The sequence below is a fragment of the Hyaena hyaena genome, unplaced genomic scaffold, assembly GCF_003009895.1.
Source record: "Hyaena hyaena isolate Hyena2069 unplaced genomic scaffold, ASM300989v1 scaffold_552, whole genome shotgun sequence".
NCBI lineage: Eukaryota > Metazoa > Chordata > Mammalia > Carnivora > Hyaenidae > Hyaena > Hyaena hyaena.
In genome coordinates, this window is record NW_024081185.1 from 354,978 (window position 1) to 373,435 (window position 18,458).

At 55.7% G+C, this 18,458-nt stretch overlaps 1 protein-coding gene across 2 annotated transcripts in view; it reads left to right on the plus strand.

The window, feature by feature from the left end:
- PXDN (peroxidasin) overlaps nucleotides 1–18,458 on the plus strand; it is a 73,566-nt gene that overhangs the window by 34,052 nt on the left and 21,056 nt on the right. The window contains exons 2-11 of one of the 2 annotated variants that reach the window (XM_039256007.1): nucleotides 1,409–1,480; nucleotides 2,432–2,503; nucleotides 6,108–6,179; nucleotides 8,806–8,877; nucleotides 9,242–9,313; nucleotides 10,195–10,364; nucleotides 11,991–12,108; nucleotides 14,290–14,459; nucleotides 16,865–17,137; nucleotides 18,127–18,243. In XM_039256007.1, the coding sequence (XP_039111938.1) occupies nucleotides 1,409–1,480; nucleotides 2,432–2,503; nucleotides 6,108–6,179; nucleotides 8,806–8,877; nucleotides 9,242–9,313; nucleotides 10,195–10,364; nucleotides 11,991–12,108; nucleotides 14,290–14,459; nucleotides 16,865–17,137; nucleotides 18,127–18,243 (1,208 nt within the window). The remainder of the gene's footprint in view (nucleotides 1–1,408; nucleotides 1,481–2,431; nucleotides 2,504–6,107; nucleotides 6,180–8,805; nucleotides 8,878–9,241; nucleotides 9,314–10,194; nucleotides 10,365–11,990; nucleotides 12,109–14,289; nucleotides 14,460–16,864; nucleotides 17,138–18,126; nucleotides 18,244–18,458) is intronic. The other variant, XM_039256008.1, reaches the window with a different exon arrangement.

Below are 18,458 nucleotides of genomic sequence, written 5' to 3' on the forward strand. Positions count from 1 at the left end.
GCTCCGTGTTCCTTCAGGGGCTGTGGGGGGGCTCTGGGGGGGGAATCTCCGTGTTCCTTCAGGGGCTGTGGGGGGAGTTCTGGGGGGGATGCTCTGTGTTCCTTCAGGGGCTATGGGGGGAGCTCTGGGGGGGAAGCGCCGTGTTCCTTCAGGGGCTGTGGGGGGAGCTCTTGGGGGGGAAGCTCCATGTTCCTTCAGGGGCTGTGGGGGGGGCTCTGGGGGGGTGCTACATGTTCCTTCAGGGCTGTGGGGGGAGCTTTGGGGGGGATGCTCCGTGTTCCTTCAGGGCCGTGGGGGGAGCTCTGGGGGGTACTGCTCCCTGTCCCGGCTGCTGGCTCGAGGCGGTCCTGGGTGATGGTTCACTTGGCAGAATCACGCCCGTCTTCACGTGGTGCTGTCCCCGTTGTCCGAATTTCCCTGTTCTTTGAGAACATGAGTCACACTGGAGTAGGGCCACCCTCATCCCCTCTGTAAAGAGTCAGTTTCCAAATAAGGTCAGTTCTGAGGCCCTGGAGTCAACTTCCACATGCTAATGGCAGGGACCCCAACTCACCCGTGAAAATCCAGCTGCACCAAGTCACAAGGGGTTGGGCCTGTCCTCAAGGAAACTTAAGTTTTCTAAGACTCCTCGATACGGAAAGTCGTCTTTTCTTTGCTTTTCAGTGACTTTCATTCACATTAAATTTATACATTTTAATCGGGATTGGGAAGGGGTAAAAAAGGACTTTGCTGCCTGCCCAGTGCCTCCCCGGCTGTGCCGCTGGCTGTGGGCAGCTCGGCCCCTGGGCACTGCGGTCCTGGCTCTGGCCTCACCTGGGCTGCCCTGGTCGTCTCCCTGTCCCCAGCCAGTCAGTAACCGCTCTTCTAGCCCACATCTAAGTGAGAGGACCTGGGGGAGTACTGAGTACGATCCACAGGGAGGGTGGATGATCTCCTAGCTCATGGTGAGCTTGGCTGTTTCACTCTCTGCTACTCACCGAGAGAACGTTGTAGGCAGTTTGCACATAAACCACCGAGCTCCAGCCCGGGACGTGTCAGGGTTGGTGCCGCCGCGCGGGACCCTCCCGTGGCCGGGCGGCGCCTGTGGTCCATGTAGGCCCATCCCGCCTTGGTTTTGGGAGGACCTGGTGACATCAGGTTTCCAGCGAGTTGGCGGAGGTGGGCATCTGGTTAGTTAGAGGGGTGTCTGTCTCCTTCAGGACTGTTGTGTAAACCACCCTGGGCCCTGGACAGCGCCGTGTGTCGTTCACATAAATACTCACTGATTCGTGAGCCTCAGTGAGGAGGCAGTGGGCCTGGGAATGAGCTGCAGGGTTTAATTTCTGAAATGCCTCCTGTCCGTGTTGAATCCGAGTGAGCTGGTGATGGTTTACTTCTCTCTCTGAGCCCATCTCTTATTTGCTTTCAGGGATCTTCGCTTTAACAGAATCCGGGAGATCCAGCCTGGGGCGTTCAGAAGGCTGAGAAACTTGAATACACTGTAAGTCCAAACACTGTGTCGGTGCCTGTGGGGAAGAGTGTAGGGATCGTCACAGCTTTCACCGGGGGATAGGCCTCAGCCACAGCAGTCAGCTGCGGGCATCCGTGGTCGGGGGCGTGGATCGGGGGGGTGGACTCCAGGCCGTAGATGAGAATATGTGCATTGAGACACCAGGCCTTTGGGTCTGGCCTCAGCTTGACGTCCGTGACCCGTGTGCGTCCCTCAGAAGTGGGTGTGACCCACACCTATGGCCACGGGCACCTCCTCTCCCTGTGAATGACTCAGCCCCTGGCTGGGCCAGACCCCTTCACCTCCACTGTTCACATGCCCCCCTCCCAAGCTGGAGGGGCTGGCTGGGCCCCGGAGGGGAGGGGTTGGGTGCTCTCCCGTTGTGCACTCATGTTCAGACCCCAAGCGGGGACAGGTGAAGGGGACAGACCTGACCTGTGCTGGCGGGTTTGCAGTTGCCTAGGGCCCTGTTGAGTACCCTGAGCGCAGCAGGGGCGGGGGTCCCTGGCTTTACTGCTCCAGAACGTGACTCTCGGCGGAGAGAGCACCTGGGCCGTGGGCCCAGGATGGGAGCCTGGGGGGTGGGCCAACCCCTCCCTCTGGTGGGACCACCCTGCGCGCCCACACGGGCCTTCCTGACGGCTGAGGCGGACGGTGTGACAGTCAGCAGGACAGACAGATACGCCTTGGCATCAGAGGGGGACCTGGTGTGTGCGCACACGGGGCGGGAGCGGCGTGCCAGGGCAGGGACGCCCGTGCGCTCAGGAGACTCCTGACCAGAGGGGGAAACACCGAGATGCCGTCCGCGGCGTGGCCTTAGCCGCGTTGGTGCCGCGCTCCACGGCTGGGCCGCGCTCGGGCCTTTTCCAAGCAGTGGGGGTGTTTCCCGCCACGCGGTGCAGTGGTGCTGATTTGCTTCTCACCAAAACCTTTGTTTCGTAGGCTTCTGAACAACAATCAGATCAAGAGCATACCCAGCGGGTCGTTTGAAGACTTGGAGAATTTAAAATATCTGTAAGTTAACGATCAGTTGTTTACCCGGAAAGCTAATGTTGTGAGTGTACAGGCGATTTAATCATTGAGCCAAATTGTTTGCTGCTTGAGAATTATTGCAGATACATCCACCTCACAGGCTTCATTTTCAGAAGGTGAGTAAATTTTCAGCCGGGATTTTTTGAAATGAGTTCTTGTTGGTAGGAATGCTTCGCTGTGAGGCTCGGTGAGTCGTCTGCTGAGGGAGATTAAAAGCCAGAGCCCGGCAGAGGCCCGTGGGGGCAGGAACTCTGGTCGCCTGTGACTCACACGCCCTCGCCAGTGTGAGCAGCTGACAGGTGGCCTGTGAGAGAGAAGCTGGGAGAACGTTCTCAAGCTGCCTGTCCAGCTGTGGGCAAGTGTGGGAAGATGACAAATCCCACTGGAACGTCACTGGTTTCTGCTAATTTTCCCTTCTTCCTCCAACTGATTTCACCTCTTCTTATTTTTCTGCAGTAAAATTGCAGTTCGCTTTTCAGAGTTGACTTTCAGTACCTTATTTGTCAGAATTTAAATCATCTGCCTGTTGAAGCCAGTTTTGCAGGTTCGAAAGTGGCCTCGCTGGCAGGGCCAGGCTGGCTGCGTCGCAGGCACTTGAGTCAAGACTGGAAGGCATTAAAGACAAACATTCCAGTTACATTCCTGGTTGTAGAGAAGAGTACGTGTCATGTGTTTTGAGCAAATTATTCTTACTTTTAAGACTTAGATGGCCTTTCCAGATAGAACCATTAAAAACCTTTTTTTTTTCTTAACATTTATTCATTTTTGAGAGAGAGAGAGAGAGCATGAGCAGGGGAGGGGCAGAGAGAGAGGGAGACACAGAATCCAAAACAGGCTGCAGGCTCCAAGCTGTCAGCACAGAGCCCGATGCAGGGCTCGAACTTACTGACCACAGGATCATGACCTGAGCTTGAAGTCAGACGCCCAACCGACTGAGCCACCCAGGTGCCCCAAGATAGAACCATTTTAATGAAGGATTTATATCAGTGACTTTTTTGGGAAATTTGTATCATAAGTGAATCTAAATGTCTATAAGTTATGTTGATTTTTAACACAAAGTCACATTATTAGTGTTGATGTGTATTTTGAGGCCTGTCATTGGCTGCTAACTACAGTGATCACATTAACTCTGTTTATAGAAATATGTATTCTTCAGTGAAAGTAATCCCAAGCTTTAGGTATAAATATTTTCCGTCACTGTTGGCATAGTGTGTTACTTTTTAGAACAGAACAGAGTAGAATAGGCTGGAATAGAATAATGTATGAACATTATTAAGTCTTACTGCTCATTTTTAAAATGAGGGAAAGGCCTTCTATTATGTATTTATTGTTTTTTTTCCTTTTAATTTTAAGTGCTGTGCAAGTTCCAGAAGGAAGGTTTGGTTTCTGAGAAAGCAGGCTCTGTTAGCTGATTGCCAGCATCTATAGTGTGTGTGCGCTCACGTGTTTGTGTGTGTGCGTGTGTGTGTGATACTTTTATTTCTTATTTTATAAGAATTTTGGTTTGAATTAATTAAGAGCAACTTCCTGTTCACATTGCAAATGTATTTAGTGTTATAGTTTGGGGGATATTTCGGTTTTCACTTACAAGGATATTTTAAAGTAACACTTTAGGGGCCCCGTCTGCTGGCGCACTCCCCATCAAGGCAACTGCGCGCCAGCCTCGCCCCCTCTCCCCACACACACGTGCCTGCAATGCCCACTGGCGGAAGGCAGAAGGCGCCCTGTCACTGCGGAAGCGTGGGGGCAGGGGCCCTGGTGAGGAGGGACCCTGCTTCCCCATCGATCCCCGTCCTGGGCAGGAGAGTACACTCCCACGGGCACCTCTGAGGACACTGTGTGCAGTTTCAATATTGGGGAGCTCTTCTGAAGTTCACTGGTTACTTCAGCCTTTACACGTCGTCAGTGGGTTTAGACACTGAGGATTAGTTGCTTATGGTAAGGCCCAAACCTCCCCTCACTGGTATTTCCTGATTCCAGGGCAGGTGCTCCTGCCCCAGGGGACTCTGGGGGGCAGTCTGTATGGCCCATTATGGCAGGTGACCAGCACCCAGTCCTCACAGACATGCACTTGTGTGCATTAGTTTGGTTCAGCCGGGTCACGTTTTCTTCTAAAGTGCTTGCAAAGTGACCCTGCATGGGGTGGGGGTGGGGGGTCATGTTCAAGTTCTTTTGAAGAAATGAGCCCAGAAACCCCTGTCCAGAAGAAGCAGGGTGAGTAGCTCTCTCCAGAACCGTAGTGGCCATAGGCGAGGCCATCTTCTGTTGGCTTTCCATACGTCTGCTTACTCCCAGTGATCCCAAACTGCTGTGACCTCCATTTACTTAGAAGAAACGGAGGCAGAGAGAGGTTACTAGCTCATTCCAGAGCACAGCCAGCGAGCAGAGGTTGGCCGAGTGGCGGACTCTGTGGCGGGCGCTGGGTCTGCACGGGCGGGTGGACTCTGCCTGGTCTCCGGGGGGGGGGCGGTGCTGGTGGTTCTCTGGGGTCCCCTGGGCACGTCTGCACAGACGGAGCAGTGGGCCCCGCTCCGCTGGCGTGCAGGCGTTCAGAGTGGCCCTGCACCAAGCGTCACGAAGTCCAGGGCAGTAAGCTGCACGGTCCTCATGCAGATGAAGCACAGTGTCACGGACGTTCAGACAGACCCGTGCGTGGGGGGCTGGAAGGCGGAAGCCCAGCCCCCGAGTAGCCCGCGTGCGGGAGGCCCTGCTGCGGGCCTGGCTGGCGCCTGTGCGCGCTGACCGGTCCCTGGGCGCCCGTCAGCGGGCAGGAGCCTCTTCGTCTGATACTGAGATCACCCCGTATTCACTAGGACACTTCGGAGCTCACAAGGACGGTACCGAGAACCAGTCATGTCCTCAGAACTGCGGCACTTCGGGGGAAGGTCCTCACCCCTGGGAGGTCTGTGCAGGAAGCGGCAGATTCTCTGGGAAGGGCCGCCCTTCTGCGCGGCTCCTGACTGCCGTGTGGCCCCACATCAGCCGTAGACTAACACAACTGTGGTGCCTCTGTGTCCTTTATGGACTCTGAAAGTCACATATCATATAATTTTCTTGTCATGAGATATTGTCATTCTTTTGAAATTTTCAACCAGTTAAAGATGTAAAACCCATTCTTAGCTTGCAGACCATATAAGGACAGGCCCTGAGCCAATGCTGTGACCCCTCTGACGAGCCTCGTTGCTTCTGTTTAGTAAGGAAGGGGTTCTGCGGTGAGCGCAGGCTTCGTGCTGTCTGCTCCCCAGATTGCTTCTGGTATCTTAAAATACCACAGTTACAGAACCTTATAATCAACACATGCTACATGTTTGTGGGGAAATGGTTTTATTTCCTTCAAGCTTTGGAGCAAGTGTCCTGTCCACAACTCACACTCCCAGAGCCCGGTATGTGTCTGAAGGCACAGCACTGGCTCAGCAACGTCCAGGCTGGATGCTGTCGCGTGGGGAAGGGCGGCAGGCCCCCAGGAAGGTCACCGCGCTCCTGTGTAAATGTGTTGTCTGTATTCTAATACGACGTAATTCTTCCTTCCACCTGGAGTTACGGTGTCTCGTGTGTGCGCTAATCCTACCCCCGTTTCTTGTTTCAGCTATTTGTACAAGAATGAGATCCAGTCAATTGACAGGCAGGCGTTTAAGGGACTTGCCTCTCTAGAACAACTGTAAGTGCCCCTCTCCTGCGCCCCTCCTGCCTCTCGTAGGGAAGACGAACTAAGTTTGCTGTCTGCACGATGCATGTCTGTACTAACGGGGCGCAGGGCGTGTGTGCATGCGAACTGAGAAAGCAGTGGCCGACTCGTTACTCCTCTGTCTGCGACCCCCACGGGCCTGGACGGCACTGGTTTCTGCCCTCAAGCTGCCCGGTGCTGAGCCCCATGAGACAGACCAGTGAGAGCCATGGTCCCTGTCCTCACGGCGCTTCCGACTTAAGGGACAGCCTCGCACACCAGCAAAGGTCCTTGGGGGAGAGGGATCTGGGGCGCCAGCAGGTGGTTTTATTGCAGGCCGTTTCCGGCTTCCTACCTTCCCTTATGATGCCATGATTTTGGAGAAAACAAGCCTTTTCATGTGTTTCTGGCTAGCGTATGTGGATGTTGTTTCCTTGGTTGCGTAAGAAGTCCTGCTTTGCTGTGAAGTCAGCACGTTTGCTTCCAAGCAGAATCCTGGCGGTGGGAGTTTCCTTCTGGTTTGTTTGACTTTTCAGTCACGGAGCTGGAGCAATTCGGAGGGTTCCAGAGTTGCCCTCGGTTTGGTCGCACGGCTGGACAGGGCTGTTTGCTGTAACGGGGTGTGTGCCCGCGCAGGTGCGCGCCTGTGCGTGTTTCCTCTGCTGGTGGGGACCTCCCGGCAGGGCTGGGGCGCGGGCACCCCGGAACCCGCATGGCTCCTGTGTCCACGCCATTTTGATTCAAGTGTGACCTGCCTTTGTATAATCTTCGCTTCAGAGAGGAGGGGACAGAAGGTTCAGAGCGTTGCAGAAACACACGGAAGTGTCTGGAAAACGACCAGGGGGAGGGCGGGTGGACAAAGGAGACACTCCTGGGACGGGCAGTGACATCATCGCAGCAACGCCTGGGAAGTCGCGTCTGCTTTAAACGTGCTGGAAGGTTAAAGCAGGTGGAGCTCACCCTCCCGAGGGGTGATGCAGCTACTTTCCAGGAAGAAAGAGGCGGAGTCTGGGGGAGTGAGGCTTGCCGGACCGGGAGCACGGGGCGGGCTTTCTGACCAGCCGTCTGGAGGAGGTGGAGGCTGGGTCCCGACACCTTCAAGACCCCGGGTTAGGGAGTTTACGGAGTTAGGGTCTCTGCTGTCGGGACTTCATTCCCTGAAGGTCGGCGAGAGTCTGACGGACACGGAGACATGTAGGCCCAGGCTCCCCCACGGGGAGGACTCTGTGCAGGGAGCTGGGGCTGCGGCCCGGGTCCCGTCCCCACGCCGGGAGCCCTTCCACACCCCCAGGGACAAGCCTGGGGCCGCCGGCATCTGCTGAGCCTCGCCCGGCCGGCTCTGGGAGGCCGCATGCTGTGTGGTGAGCGCCTGTGACCAGACCCAGAGAGCGCAGATGGAGGTGGGGCTCATGGCCGACTTGGCCGCGGGAGGGGAGGCCTAGGGGCCGCGGGGCCGCGGGGAGTCTCTCCTGCCTCCTCGGCCTCCTCCCTGGGGGCCTCCCCAGGACTCCCTGCTGACGGGGGTCCCCTCTTGGCAGCCCCTGTGACCCCTCTGTTCCCCGCTCATGTGCGGGCGCTGGGCAGGGACCTGTCCGCAGGGGTCACGGAGGCACGGGAGGCGGACCTGGCAATGACCTGAGACTCAGAGGGGGCACCGTGCGCCCTCCCGGGGAGCTGGGTCAGGGAGCCGTGGACAGGATCAGAGGGCAGGGAAAGGCAGCTGAACTTTGGTGACCGAAGTTAGGATAATTTCAAAGTTAGTGAAGGTCCCCAAGTGATCCTGGTGTGTTTCCGGAGTTTCTGGAATTTGGGTTTGGGGTGAAGTCTAGCTGCTGGGCCCAGCGCCCCCCCACCCCCCAGTGTAACAGCGGAGCCCCCTCTCCTCTTCGTGTGGTGGGGGCTTGCTGCGGGAGCACCCCATTGCCACTTCTAGTATTTTACTTAAGGGAGAAAACACCAATTTCCAAGTGAGAGAAGCAGTAATTCAGGAAAATGAGAAGATGTTAGTTGTAGTAAAAAGTGTGTAAATTACGGAAAGTAAGGAGTCATAGTAAATGAAATACAAATGCTGGATGTTCTGTATAATTAGAGAACATTTGAGAAAACACATTATCTTACTCTTCCGGTGCCGTGTGATTCTTCCTACAGCCGTTTCTAGAGCTGACGGTCTGCTCGCTCCCGCATTAACCTAGATGTTTCTCTTCCCCCTAAACTCACACGCAGGTAGAAGGTTTGAGTGAGGGCGTGCATGTGCTTATGTGTGTGCTGCAGGTAGGAATAGTTTGGCTTCTCTCCTGTGAAGGTCTGTGTCCTGGGCAAGCAGGTCCCCGGAGCAGCCAGGCCCCGGGCGGGAGGGGACGTGGTCCCAGCCTCCGCTGCCCGGGGCGTCTTCCACAGCCTGTCCCGATTTTCAGTTGTGTTGAATCATACTGTGCCATTATGTCACGTGTTTTCCACCCGACGTGGGAAATCTAGAGAGTCATCTACGACATATGACTTGGAAATGACCTAGGAAACCTGTTTTTGAGCAGAAAATCTCAATCTGCAAAAGTAAAATTGTTTAAAATCGGACTCCTTTCTCTTTTTTCTTTTCTTTTCTTTTTTTTTTAAACTTGTCTAGATACCTGCACTTTAATCAGATAGAAACTTTGGACCCAGAGTCATTCCAACATCTGCCGAAGCTGGAAAGGCTGTAAGTTGATTTCGTCTTGCCCTCCCGTCTTCCCGCCGGTCCCTGGCTGGGCACGTCGTCCAGGTTCTGTGATGGGAAGGGGCTCCTGTCTGTCCAGACACCTGAGCCCCATGTTGGTGTAAAGTCTCTGCCTCGTCAAGCAATTCAGAGCGGGACTTACAGTTTTCTCTTTATTTGTACATGGTGATAAAATAGGGGGAAAAAATCGTGTTCTTTTCTGAACTAAATACTGTTCGCAGGTTCTCATGTAGACGCAGTCACTGAGGGGTTGCTGACAAGCTCACTGACCTGCTGCCTGGACTCTTTCCTCTGAGTGTGACAGGCGTTTCTGAGAGTTAGTTTCTGGTATTCTCTCTCTGAACAGATTTCTACATAACAACCGAATCACACATTTGGTGCCAGGAACGTTCAGTCACTTGGAATCCATGAAGAGACTGTAAGTATGTCTCCAGCGAAGATGGGTTCCCTGCCGTTGGCAGGTCCCATGCCGGGGGCTGGGCCAGGAGCTGTGCTGGGTCCTGTGTGGGGGCTGTGGGTATGTCACACGCAGGGAAGCGCAGGGACACCTGGAGGGTGCATTGAACCCTCTCAGGGGGCACAGAGAGCCCCCAGGAATCGGGATATGCGCCAGCAGATTGGCTGTTTCATAGGCAAACAACACATGTCTTAAAATCAGTTTCGCATTCTTCGGATAAAATTAAATTCCGTTTCCGCTTTTGGTGGTGGGAACCATGTCCGTGTAGGACTCTGTCCTGCTCCCACATTTGAGCGTCCACAGAGCCAGGCAGCAAGCTGGCCTCCCCGGTTCCAAAGGCCTCTAAACGCGCTTCTTGTACCGAGTGGCGTATTTTAATAGAGCGAAGGCGCGTTAGTGCTGGTGGAGAAGGCTGCTGGCGCCCTTCTGTGTTTCCTCCACGGTCGCGAGGGCCGCTGCTCCGCAGCTGGCCATCCCCAAGCGTAAGGAGCTAGATGTCGGGAAAAGGGGAAAATCGTTAACAAGCCCAGGTCCAGAACGAAATAAGACGGAATAAGACAGCTTCCTTCGCCATTTAGGATTCCTTCTGGATACAGAAATGGTCCACCAAACCAAGAGTGCGCTCTGGGGAAGGTGGGAGGGGCACCTCCGTGTTTGAGAGATGACGGGGCAGCAGAGAGGTTGCCCTGGATGGGGGGGCAGGTGGGGTCCCCTGATGGCGGCCTGGCGACGACCGGGACACTCCTTGCCGTCCCGTACCCAGCAGGCCCCACACGGGCTCGCGGGTCAGGACCCGTCTGGAGTGGGTTTGTCCCCGCGTCTCACCGTCTTCCCTGTCCCAGGCGGCTGGACTCCAATGCGCTGCACTGTGACTGTGAAATCCTGTGGCTGGCGGACCTGCTGAAAACCTACGCCAAGTCCGGCAACGCGCAGGCGGCTGCCACCTGCGAATACCCGCGGCGCATCCAGGGGCGCTCGGTGGCGACAATCACCCCTGAAGAGCTGGACTGTGGTGAGCGCATCCCCGGGGTGCAGGGGCCCAGAGCCCAGTGCTGGCACCCCAAGGGTGCGGTACGCCCAGCCCCGCCCGCCTGCAGGGGTAGAGTTCTCGCGTCAGATCGTGGTCTGCCCTGGTCTGCACATGCCGCATGTCAGCAACGGTTGGGTTTCTTGGCTTCTATTTGCAGGCTCTCCTGCAAAATTAGCAAACTGGCTGACACTACCCCTGCCTCCCCGCCCCTCCAGCCCCTGTGCGCACGGGCTGCATCTGCTGGGTGCTGCTTTCGAGGCAGGCTGGTGGCCATGTGCCCCTGGTATGGGTGGTGGCACGTGGTCCCTGCAGTGCACTGGGCTGGGCCTCTGGCCACGGCCCCAAGAAACATCACCGGAAGGGCCAAACTCCGACGGCAAGGCAGAGTCCTCCTTCAGTGCCCAAGGACTCATGCAGCTGAGTCTTTTCTTTGCTTTTTTCTTTTTTTAATGTTTATTTATTTTTGAGACAGAGAGAGACAGAGCATGAGCAGGGGAGGGTCAGAGAGAGTGGGAGAAGCAGAATCTGAAGCAGGCTCCAGGCTCTGAGCTGTCAGCACTGAGCCACCCAGGTGCCCCTGAGTCTTTTCTTTTAATTGCAGCACTGTTTTGGGATGCTAAAGTCAGTTTCTCTAAAGCATCATCGTGTTTTAAGTACTGAAAATATATGTAACAAAACTAGAAATCAGTAGCTTTCGTGAGTAACTGGCCAGCGTCTGCACTCCTTTGTTAACTGTCCCTCCTACATGTGTGCACCTGTGTGTGCACCTGCCCGGCCTCGATGGCGTGCAGGGTCAGAGGCCGGGTCCATGTGCGCGTCCTGTGCAGCCGTCCTCTGGTGGGAGCCACGCCGCACGCAGGCAGCAGCACCGGGCTGTGTGCCTCATACAGGAGACTTTCCTGGGACAAAGGCCAGAGGCCGCAGCTGAGAGTGCCTGCTGACCCCTGACACCTATATGTGTGTGTGTGTGTGTGTGTGTGTGTCACACAGTTGACATCCCCGAGCTGCCCTGGGTGCCTCCTCCTCCTCCTCTGGCATCGGCTCCCTCCCCTGCTCCCCAGCCGGCTCTGACTTAACCAACGGGCCCCGGCTTGAGCGCCACGGGTTTTCTGCCTGCCTCCTGCCACTGTGGTTGCGGAGGGGGACGGGGAGCAGTCTCCCGTTAGCAGATTGGAGGTGGCAGGTCGTCGGCCCCGGGGCCGTGGGAGCGGGACGCACGCGTGGGGGAAACGCTAGAGCTTTGTGCTCCCAGGAACCCTTTAGCTAAAAAGCTTTATTTTCTACTGTTTTATTTACCAAAAGCAGCTGTTCCGGGAGTGTGCCGTGTGCATAGGTGCTGGCCCGAGTGAAGGGCGAGCCGACCTTGCCGGGTGCTGGCCGTCACCCAGGCTCTTCGGGGCAGATCTGAGGGCCGGAAGCGCTGGGCAAAGACTCGGCCTGTCTCTGCGGAGAAGCCTGTCTGTCATCTTTATGGGGACACTTGTGGGCAGGATGGATGTTTGAACACTTGGGATTTTCTCTTGAACGCGAGAGATTTGGTTTGGGGTCTTGTTTACCTTAATGGGACTGTTTAAGACCCAGAAGGTCTCCGTTTCCTTGTTGGCACAGAAAGGCCCCGGATCACGTCAGAGCCCCAGGATGCGGACGTCACCTCAGGGAACACTGTGTTCTTCACGTGCAGAGCGGAAGGCAACCCCAAACCCGAGATCATCTGGTTGCGAAACAAGTGAGTGATGCTCACTGTTCTCCCAGACACCCCGTTTGCCCCACCGGGCATGTGCTCCCCCCTCACCACCCGGTGCTCCCCCCTCCGCCCCCCGCTCCCCCGCCATTCTCTGCCTCTTCGGTGGAGGAAAAAGTGTAAAGGAGAACATTCCTGCATCTTCTCTGCTGAAAGGGGCAGCCCATTACTCCCCCTGCCCGGGGCGGGGGAGCAGGAGGGAGGTGTGGTCCCCCCCCACCACGTTCTGTGTGTGGAAACGGGGCTGTGGTCACTGGGGCCTCCTGGCTGAGGAGGGCTCCTTCCTGCCGGGGGCAGTGTCTTCAGGTCACGCGTCCAGTGAGCACTTGGGTACTTGCACGTCTGTTGGCCTCGGGAAACAAGGGTGCCCCTTCCATCCACAAGCACTTTGGTGTGTGGGGGCCACAGGGGTCGGGCGAGGTTGTTCCCGGGGTTTCGTGTCAATGTGGAACACTTTGGAACGTGTGTAGTAAACCGAGTGAGGACGAATTGTTAGCGTGAGACCCCGTCCTTGCTTCTGAGGGCTCGGGCTTCCCTGCGGATCTCGGCTGTGGCGTTTACACTCAGCTCGCTGGCCGTTCAGTCGTCGCGGGCGCGGAGGGCACTCTGGGGGCCGAGCCCAGACGCCCGCCGAGGCAGTGCAGGTCCTGAGCCCAGCCGTGTCCGCAGAGAAGATGAGCAGGGGGCGGGGGGCTTGGCGTCTGACAGTCGTCAGGTGCAGGAGGGGCGGCACTTCTTGCCTGTGAAGTTTGGGAGCCTGGTCTACCCCTGGGTTTGTCCTTCTGACCCGGGCCCAGCGCCGTGCGGACCTGAGCTCCGCCAGCCTCGTCCTCAGAGAGGACGGCTCTGGAGTTGTCGAGATTTAAGATCCTGAGTTACGCAGGAGGACAAGGGAGTATTTGAAAGGCAGAAGAGCATAGATTCGGCTGAGCTTTTCACTTTTACCTTCATAAATAAATACACTGACACCAGAAGTTACAATAAACGTCCTAGGCATTCATGGCAGAAGGAGAGCCCAGAAACCCCAGGCCTGAGGCGTCCCTCCACTGCCAGCCTCACCTGTGGGTCTGCCGCCCCTGCTGGTCAGTGTCCCCTGCCGGCCAGCCTCCGCTGTGGGCCTGCCCTCCTAACCTGCTGGCTCAGTGTTTACGGAAGGGAGTTGGGCCAGATCAGTAAGAGTCCTCCCTAAGTTTGGAACCTGGGATGACTGTGGCTTTCGGCCGGCTGGTGCAGGCGGAGGGTGTGTGAGCGGGTCGGGGGGGGCAATCACACCTGGCCGGGTCTTCAGCCCGAGAGCCTGTAGGTTTCTGAGTGGTGTCCAGAGGGAAATGCTCTCAGCACTGATGGTTTTCGTGGTCGGCGTATATAATCGTTTGCTTTAATAACAGCAAATAGTTCTGCCCCATTATTTGGAATGAATTTGCCAGAAACCAAGGAAAATGTTTCCTTTGAATTTTTCCCACTATTTTCATTGTTTCCAAGAGGATCTCCTTAAAACTTTAAAATCTCGGGGCGCCTGGGTGGCTCAGTCGGTTAACCGTCCGACTTCGGCTCAGGTCATGATCTCACCGCTCGTGGGTTTGAACCCCCCGTCAGGCTCTGTGCTGGCAGCTCAGAGCCTGGAGCCTGTTTCAGAGTCTGTGACTCCCTCTCTCTCGGACCCTCCCCTGCTCACGTTGTCTCTCTCTCTCTTAGAAATAAATAAAACATTTAAAAAAATAAAACAAAATCATTCTTGTTTTTAGTTACTTATTTGAGAGAGGGAGAGAGAGAAAGAGTGTTGGGGAGGAGCAGAGAGGAGAAAGAATCCCAAGCGGGCACCATGCTGTCAGCAGAGTCTGACTAGAGCCTCCATCCCACACACTGTGAGATCATCACCTGAGCCAAAAACCAAGCGTCCGAGGCCTATGCGACCACACCGCCCAGGCGCCCAAACTTTAAAATCTTTATAGACGGAAACCGAACACTGGAAGTAAACAGGAGTTAGTGACCACGGGGTCGCACTTGTCAGAGGAACGGCAGTGCCTGGGAGGCCGTGCGGGGAGAAGCGTCCGGAGGGGCCAGGGGTGCCGTGCCCGCGCCCCCACGCGCTCGGGTGTCTCGCGGCGGGCCTGGGTGCCTCCGGGGCCCCCCGAGGCCGAGCGTGCCGGGCGTCCGTCTTTGCAGCAACGAGCTGAGCATGAAGGCAGATTCCCGCCTCAACCTGCTCGACGACGGGACCCTGATGATCCAAAACACGCAGGAGACGGACCAGGGCATCTACCAGTGCATGGCGAAAAACGCGGCGGGGCAGGTGAAAACACAGGAAGTCACCCTCAGGTACTTTGGGTCTCCAGGTACGTGGAGAGGACGACACAGGAGGCTTCCGTCCAGAGCTTCCCCCTCTTGTGGTGCACAGGCTCCTTCCCTTTACCCAGCCGGGCAGGGCGAGGGTGGGCCGCGGGCAGGGCGTGGGCCGGAAGTGGGCCGGGCGTGGGCCGGAAGTGGGCGGATGCGGACCGGAAGTGGGAAGGGCACAGGCAGGAAGTGGGCAGAATGCGGGCGGGCAGTGGTTTCAAAATGGGCTGGGTGTGGGTCGGAAATGGGCAGGGTGCGGGAAGGAAGTGGGCAGGGCGTGGGCCGGAAGTGGGCCGATTTGGGCCCGATATGGGCGGGATGCGGGCCGAAGTGGGCAGGATGTTGACAGGGCCGGAAGTGGGCAAGGCGCCGGTGCTAGTGCACAGTGAAATTTCCCCACCGGGAGCTTTTTGAGCACGTGGTCCTAGGTGATCCTTGACGTTTGCTCTGGTTTTTAAGAAGAAATTCAGACTGATGTTTTCTTAAAGTGAGTCCATTTGTGTTTATTGTCATGAGCAATGCGTTTAGATGTATAAGATTTGCATCTTACTTGGGACTATTTATCTAGTCTTTTTTGTTTTGTGCCTCATTTTAGAGTAATTGTCCATCTTCTATTTCCTGCTTCCAGTGTGGAAGCCACAGCGTGGCTCCTTGATGTCACTGGTTCCCTAGGATAATTTAAACGTGTCCTTAAGTTACCAGAGTAAATAGTCACCGTCTACTTATGTCTCCAAAATAGGCTGCGTTTTGATTTTCCGGTGCATGAAACTCTTTGTGCTGGGGATGTGTGTGGCCGTAGTATACTTAGCACTTCTGAATCTCCTCCTTTCTTTCTTACTTGGAACCAGAGTCAGGCGGCAGCCCCTTAGGAGAACCAGCTTTGGGTTAATAAATCTCGAGGGGATATTTATTTCCACAGTCTGTTGACGTCGGCTCTGTCGCCCCACTGGGTGCACAGTCGCACCTAGCGCTGCCCTCCCTTTGTCTTTGTTCCTCACACAGGCTCTGAACAGCCACTTCTAAAGTGACAGCTTGCACACATGCCCCTGGGCGGGCTTTGACTTTGGGGTTCTTGTCCTTGCACATGGCCTTGGGGTCTCCAGCTTGCCAGCCTCCAGAAATGCTAATATTAGGATCGTTTCTGTATCTTTGATTATCTGTTCTTCTTTAGATATGTGGTTAGTACATTTTAAACATTAGCTAGTGTGAAAGGCGCAAAAACATTCCTTCTGCATTTCTCTCCTCATCCCCTAAATGCCTGCCTCCATCCCCGCTCTCCCCGATTAGCTTCTTCATCCTTCCGTGCTTGTTTTTCATTTCAGAACATGATGGTTTCTCTTATTCTTTCCGTTCCAAAGCTGTGCGGCTTTCATTACTTGGTAGCAACGTGATCTATTTAACTGGTTCTTTTGGAGCATCTGAGGTTTTCCCCCAAGTCTTTTGCTACTATAGGTCCAAATCCATTTATCCAAAACCCCTTGGGCCTGATGTCATCTGGAAATCAGAAATTGGGGGAATTTCAGCTAGGCCACCTGCGGCATAATCTGTTTAACTGGCTCATAGGGTCTCTGGTGCCGCCCTGTAGCCCGCGTGTCCGTGTCCCACAATGAGCTGCGTGAATATTCACACGACGAGGAGTAATGAAGACTGTAAGCACTTCATGCCAGGTTAAATTTTACAAATAAGTTATGAAAAATGTTTTGTGTTTGGAACTCATTTGGATTCTAGAACTGGGGAGAAAGGTGTTGCCCTGAATATACATCACAGGAATTTAAAAAGCACCCTTTTGGGGTACATACATTGTTTTACATACTTGTTAACTCCTAGGAAAGTGATTTCTGGGTGACAGGGTGTCTGACTTCTCAGTTTTGACGTGTGTGGCCGCATCCGTCTCTGCCGCTGGTGTGTGAGCTCCAGAGCTGCACAGAGGCCCTCACAAAGCGCATCACTCAGGGCGTGGGCTTCTGGATTCAGAGCTGGGACGCACTCTCTCAGATAGTTTGTATTTTCTTTTTGCACAGGTTATTTTTATTTGTTCTGAATACAGTTTAAAAACCGTGTTTTGTGTGCAAGATTTGACGGGACCGACCCAGTGTATTTAGAATCAACAGAAGTGAGGGTCCTCCCTGGGACTCTGTCCCACTGAAAGAGGGAGCACCCCAGCCGGGCCGTCAGCCGTCTGTCGGGCACTGACGGCCCTCCCCTGAGGCAGCGCACACCCCTGTTGGCTGCGTGTTCTTTAAAAGGGGAAGAAGACGAGAGAGGTTGCCGATTAAACTGTGTTTGCTTTGTTTATTTCAAGGTGAATAGACGGAGCGAGGAGCCCGCAGATGGAAAAGTGCAAGCACAGTGCCGTTGCCGGGCCGGAGGGAATTAATCCAGAACTTGTGTTTCCTTGTGACAGCTCGACCTGCTTTTGTAATCCAGCCACAGAACACGGAGGTGCTGGTCGGGGAGAGTGTGACCCTGGAGTGCAGCGCCACAGGCCACCCTCCGCCACGGATCACCTGGACCAAAGGGGACCGCACGCCCCTGCCTGAGGACCCTCGCGTGAGCATCACCCCCTCTGGTGGCCTGTACATTCAGAACGTCCAGCAGGACGACAGTGGGGAGTACACGTGCTTCGCATCCAACAGCCTGGACAGCATCCAGGCCACGGCTCTGATCATCGTCCAGGGTGGGTCGGGGCCCCTCGGTGCGCGCGTGCAGACCCTCTCCCCACCCCAAGCACACTTCCCGCATCTGACTTCTGACTTGGGGTCGGTGTGCTTTCTGGATAGAGGCTTTAGAAGGGTTTATTTCTCCAGGGGCCTTGTCTCTGGCATGTTATCGTGGCACGTAGGGCACCTGGAGTGTGTAAGGTGAACACACGAATGGACGTGCCCGGTGTGTTAAATCCATCAGTAAGCCTTGCATTCCCCTCGGAACTTCCCAGGACCCGCTTTTGCCTCCAGGTGCTGGCGGTACCTATAGTTTTAAGACCTCACCTGTGTGTTTCCTAAGGTCCTAACCGACTCTCAGTGAGTTTGTTGGTTTGTTAGTAAATTACACAGGGAGGCATTTGTGACGATGCTCTAAGACAGGAAAGTGCAGAATGCGGAGAAGTCAGCCCTTTCCCTGCTTACCTGTCTGTCCTCCCCAGCCGCCCGCCTCCACGGAGCCCCCACCCTGGCCGACTGTCGTGGGCCCGTGCTGCTGCCTCTGCCCCTGTAACTGCACGGTGCTGTCGCCTGGTCGTTACTTTTGTACACGTGGAGCTGTTCTGGGTTTAGGGCTGGGTGATTTTCACCCCCCAGCAGTGATGCAGCTCCTGTCCCCATGTACAGCTGTGCCAGGCGACGCTTAGCCACTTCCAAGTATGAGCAGACCTTGCACAGCGATAGCCCCCTCCCCCCCCCCCATTAGCTTCTCCGTCCGTGCCCTGCGTGTGCGGTGGTGCTGAGTCAGCAGAGGTGTCCGAGGGGCACTGGGAGGTTCCAGTGTTCGAGGCCCTTCTGCTTTCATGCTCTCCCGTCTCTGGGGTCCCCTTGTCCCCTCTCCAGTGTCCCCCTGCGATGCATCCGGCGGCTTGGTGCAGTGGCGCCCAAGGGGAGGGAGTATAGCTACTTCCAGTGGTTTTACCCAAATCCGTCTCTGAAATGTCTACCATGGTTTTCCACCCGGAAGCTCTTCCCCAGTTCACTGTGACCCCTGCAGACAGAGCTGTTATCGAGGGTCAGACGGTCGATTTCCAGTGTGAGGCCAAGGGCTACCCGCAGCCGGTCATCGCCTGGACCAAAGGAGGTGAGAGCCGGCCCGGCAGGTCTGTGTGCCCTTTCCAGGCGAGCCCCAGAGCCCCTGCGTGGCCCGAGCCCAGGTGTGGGGATGGTCATCGTGTGGGTGTCCTGGCCTCGGCCTCACCCGCAGCTACCTCGCAGGACACAGAGGGGACTGTCATTCGTGAGGGCGCTGGGGAGGCTTCTGCTTCCCTGCTCCTCCCAAGTAGTCCCCGTGTCTTG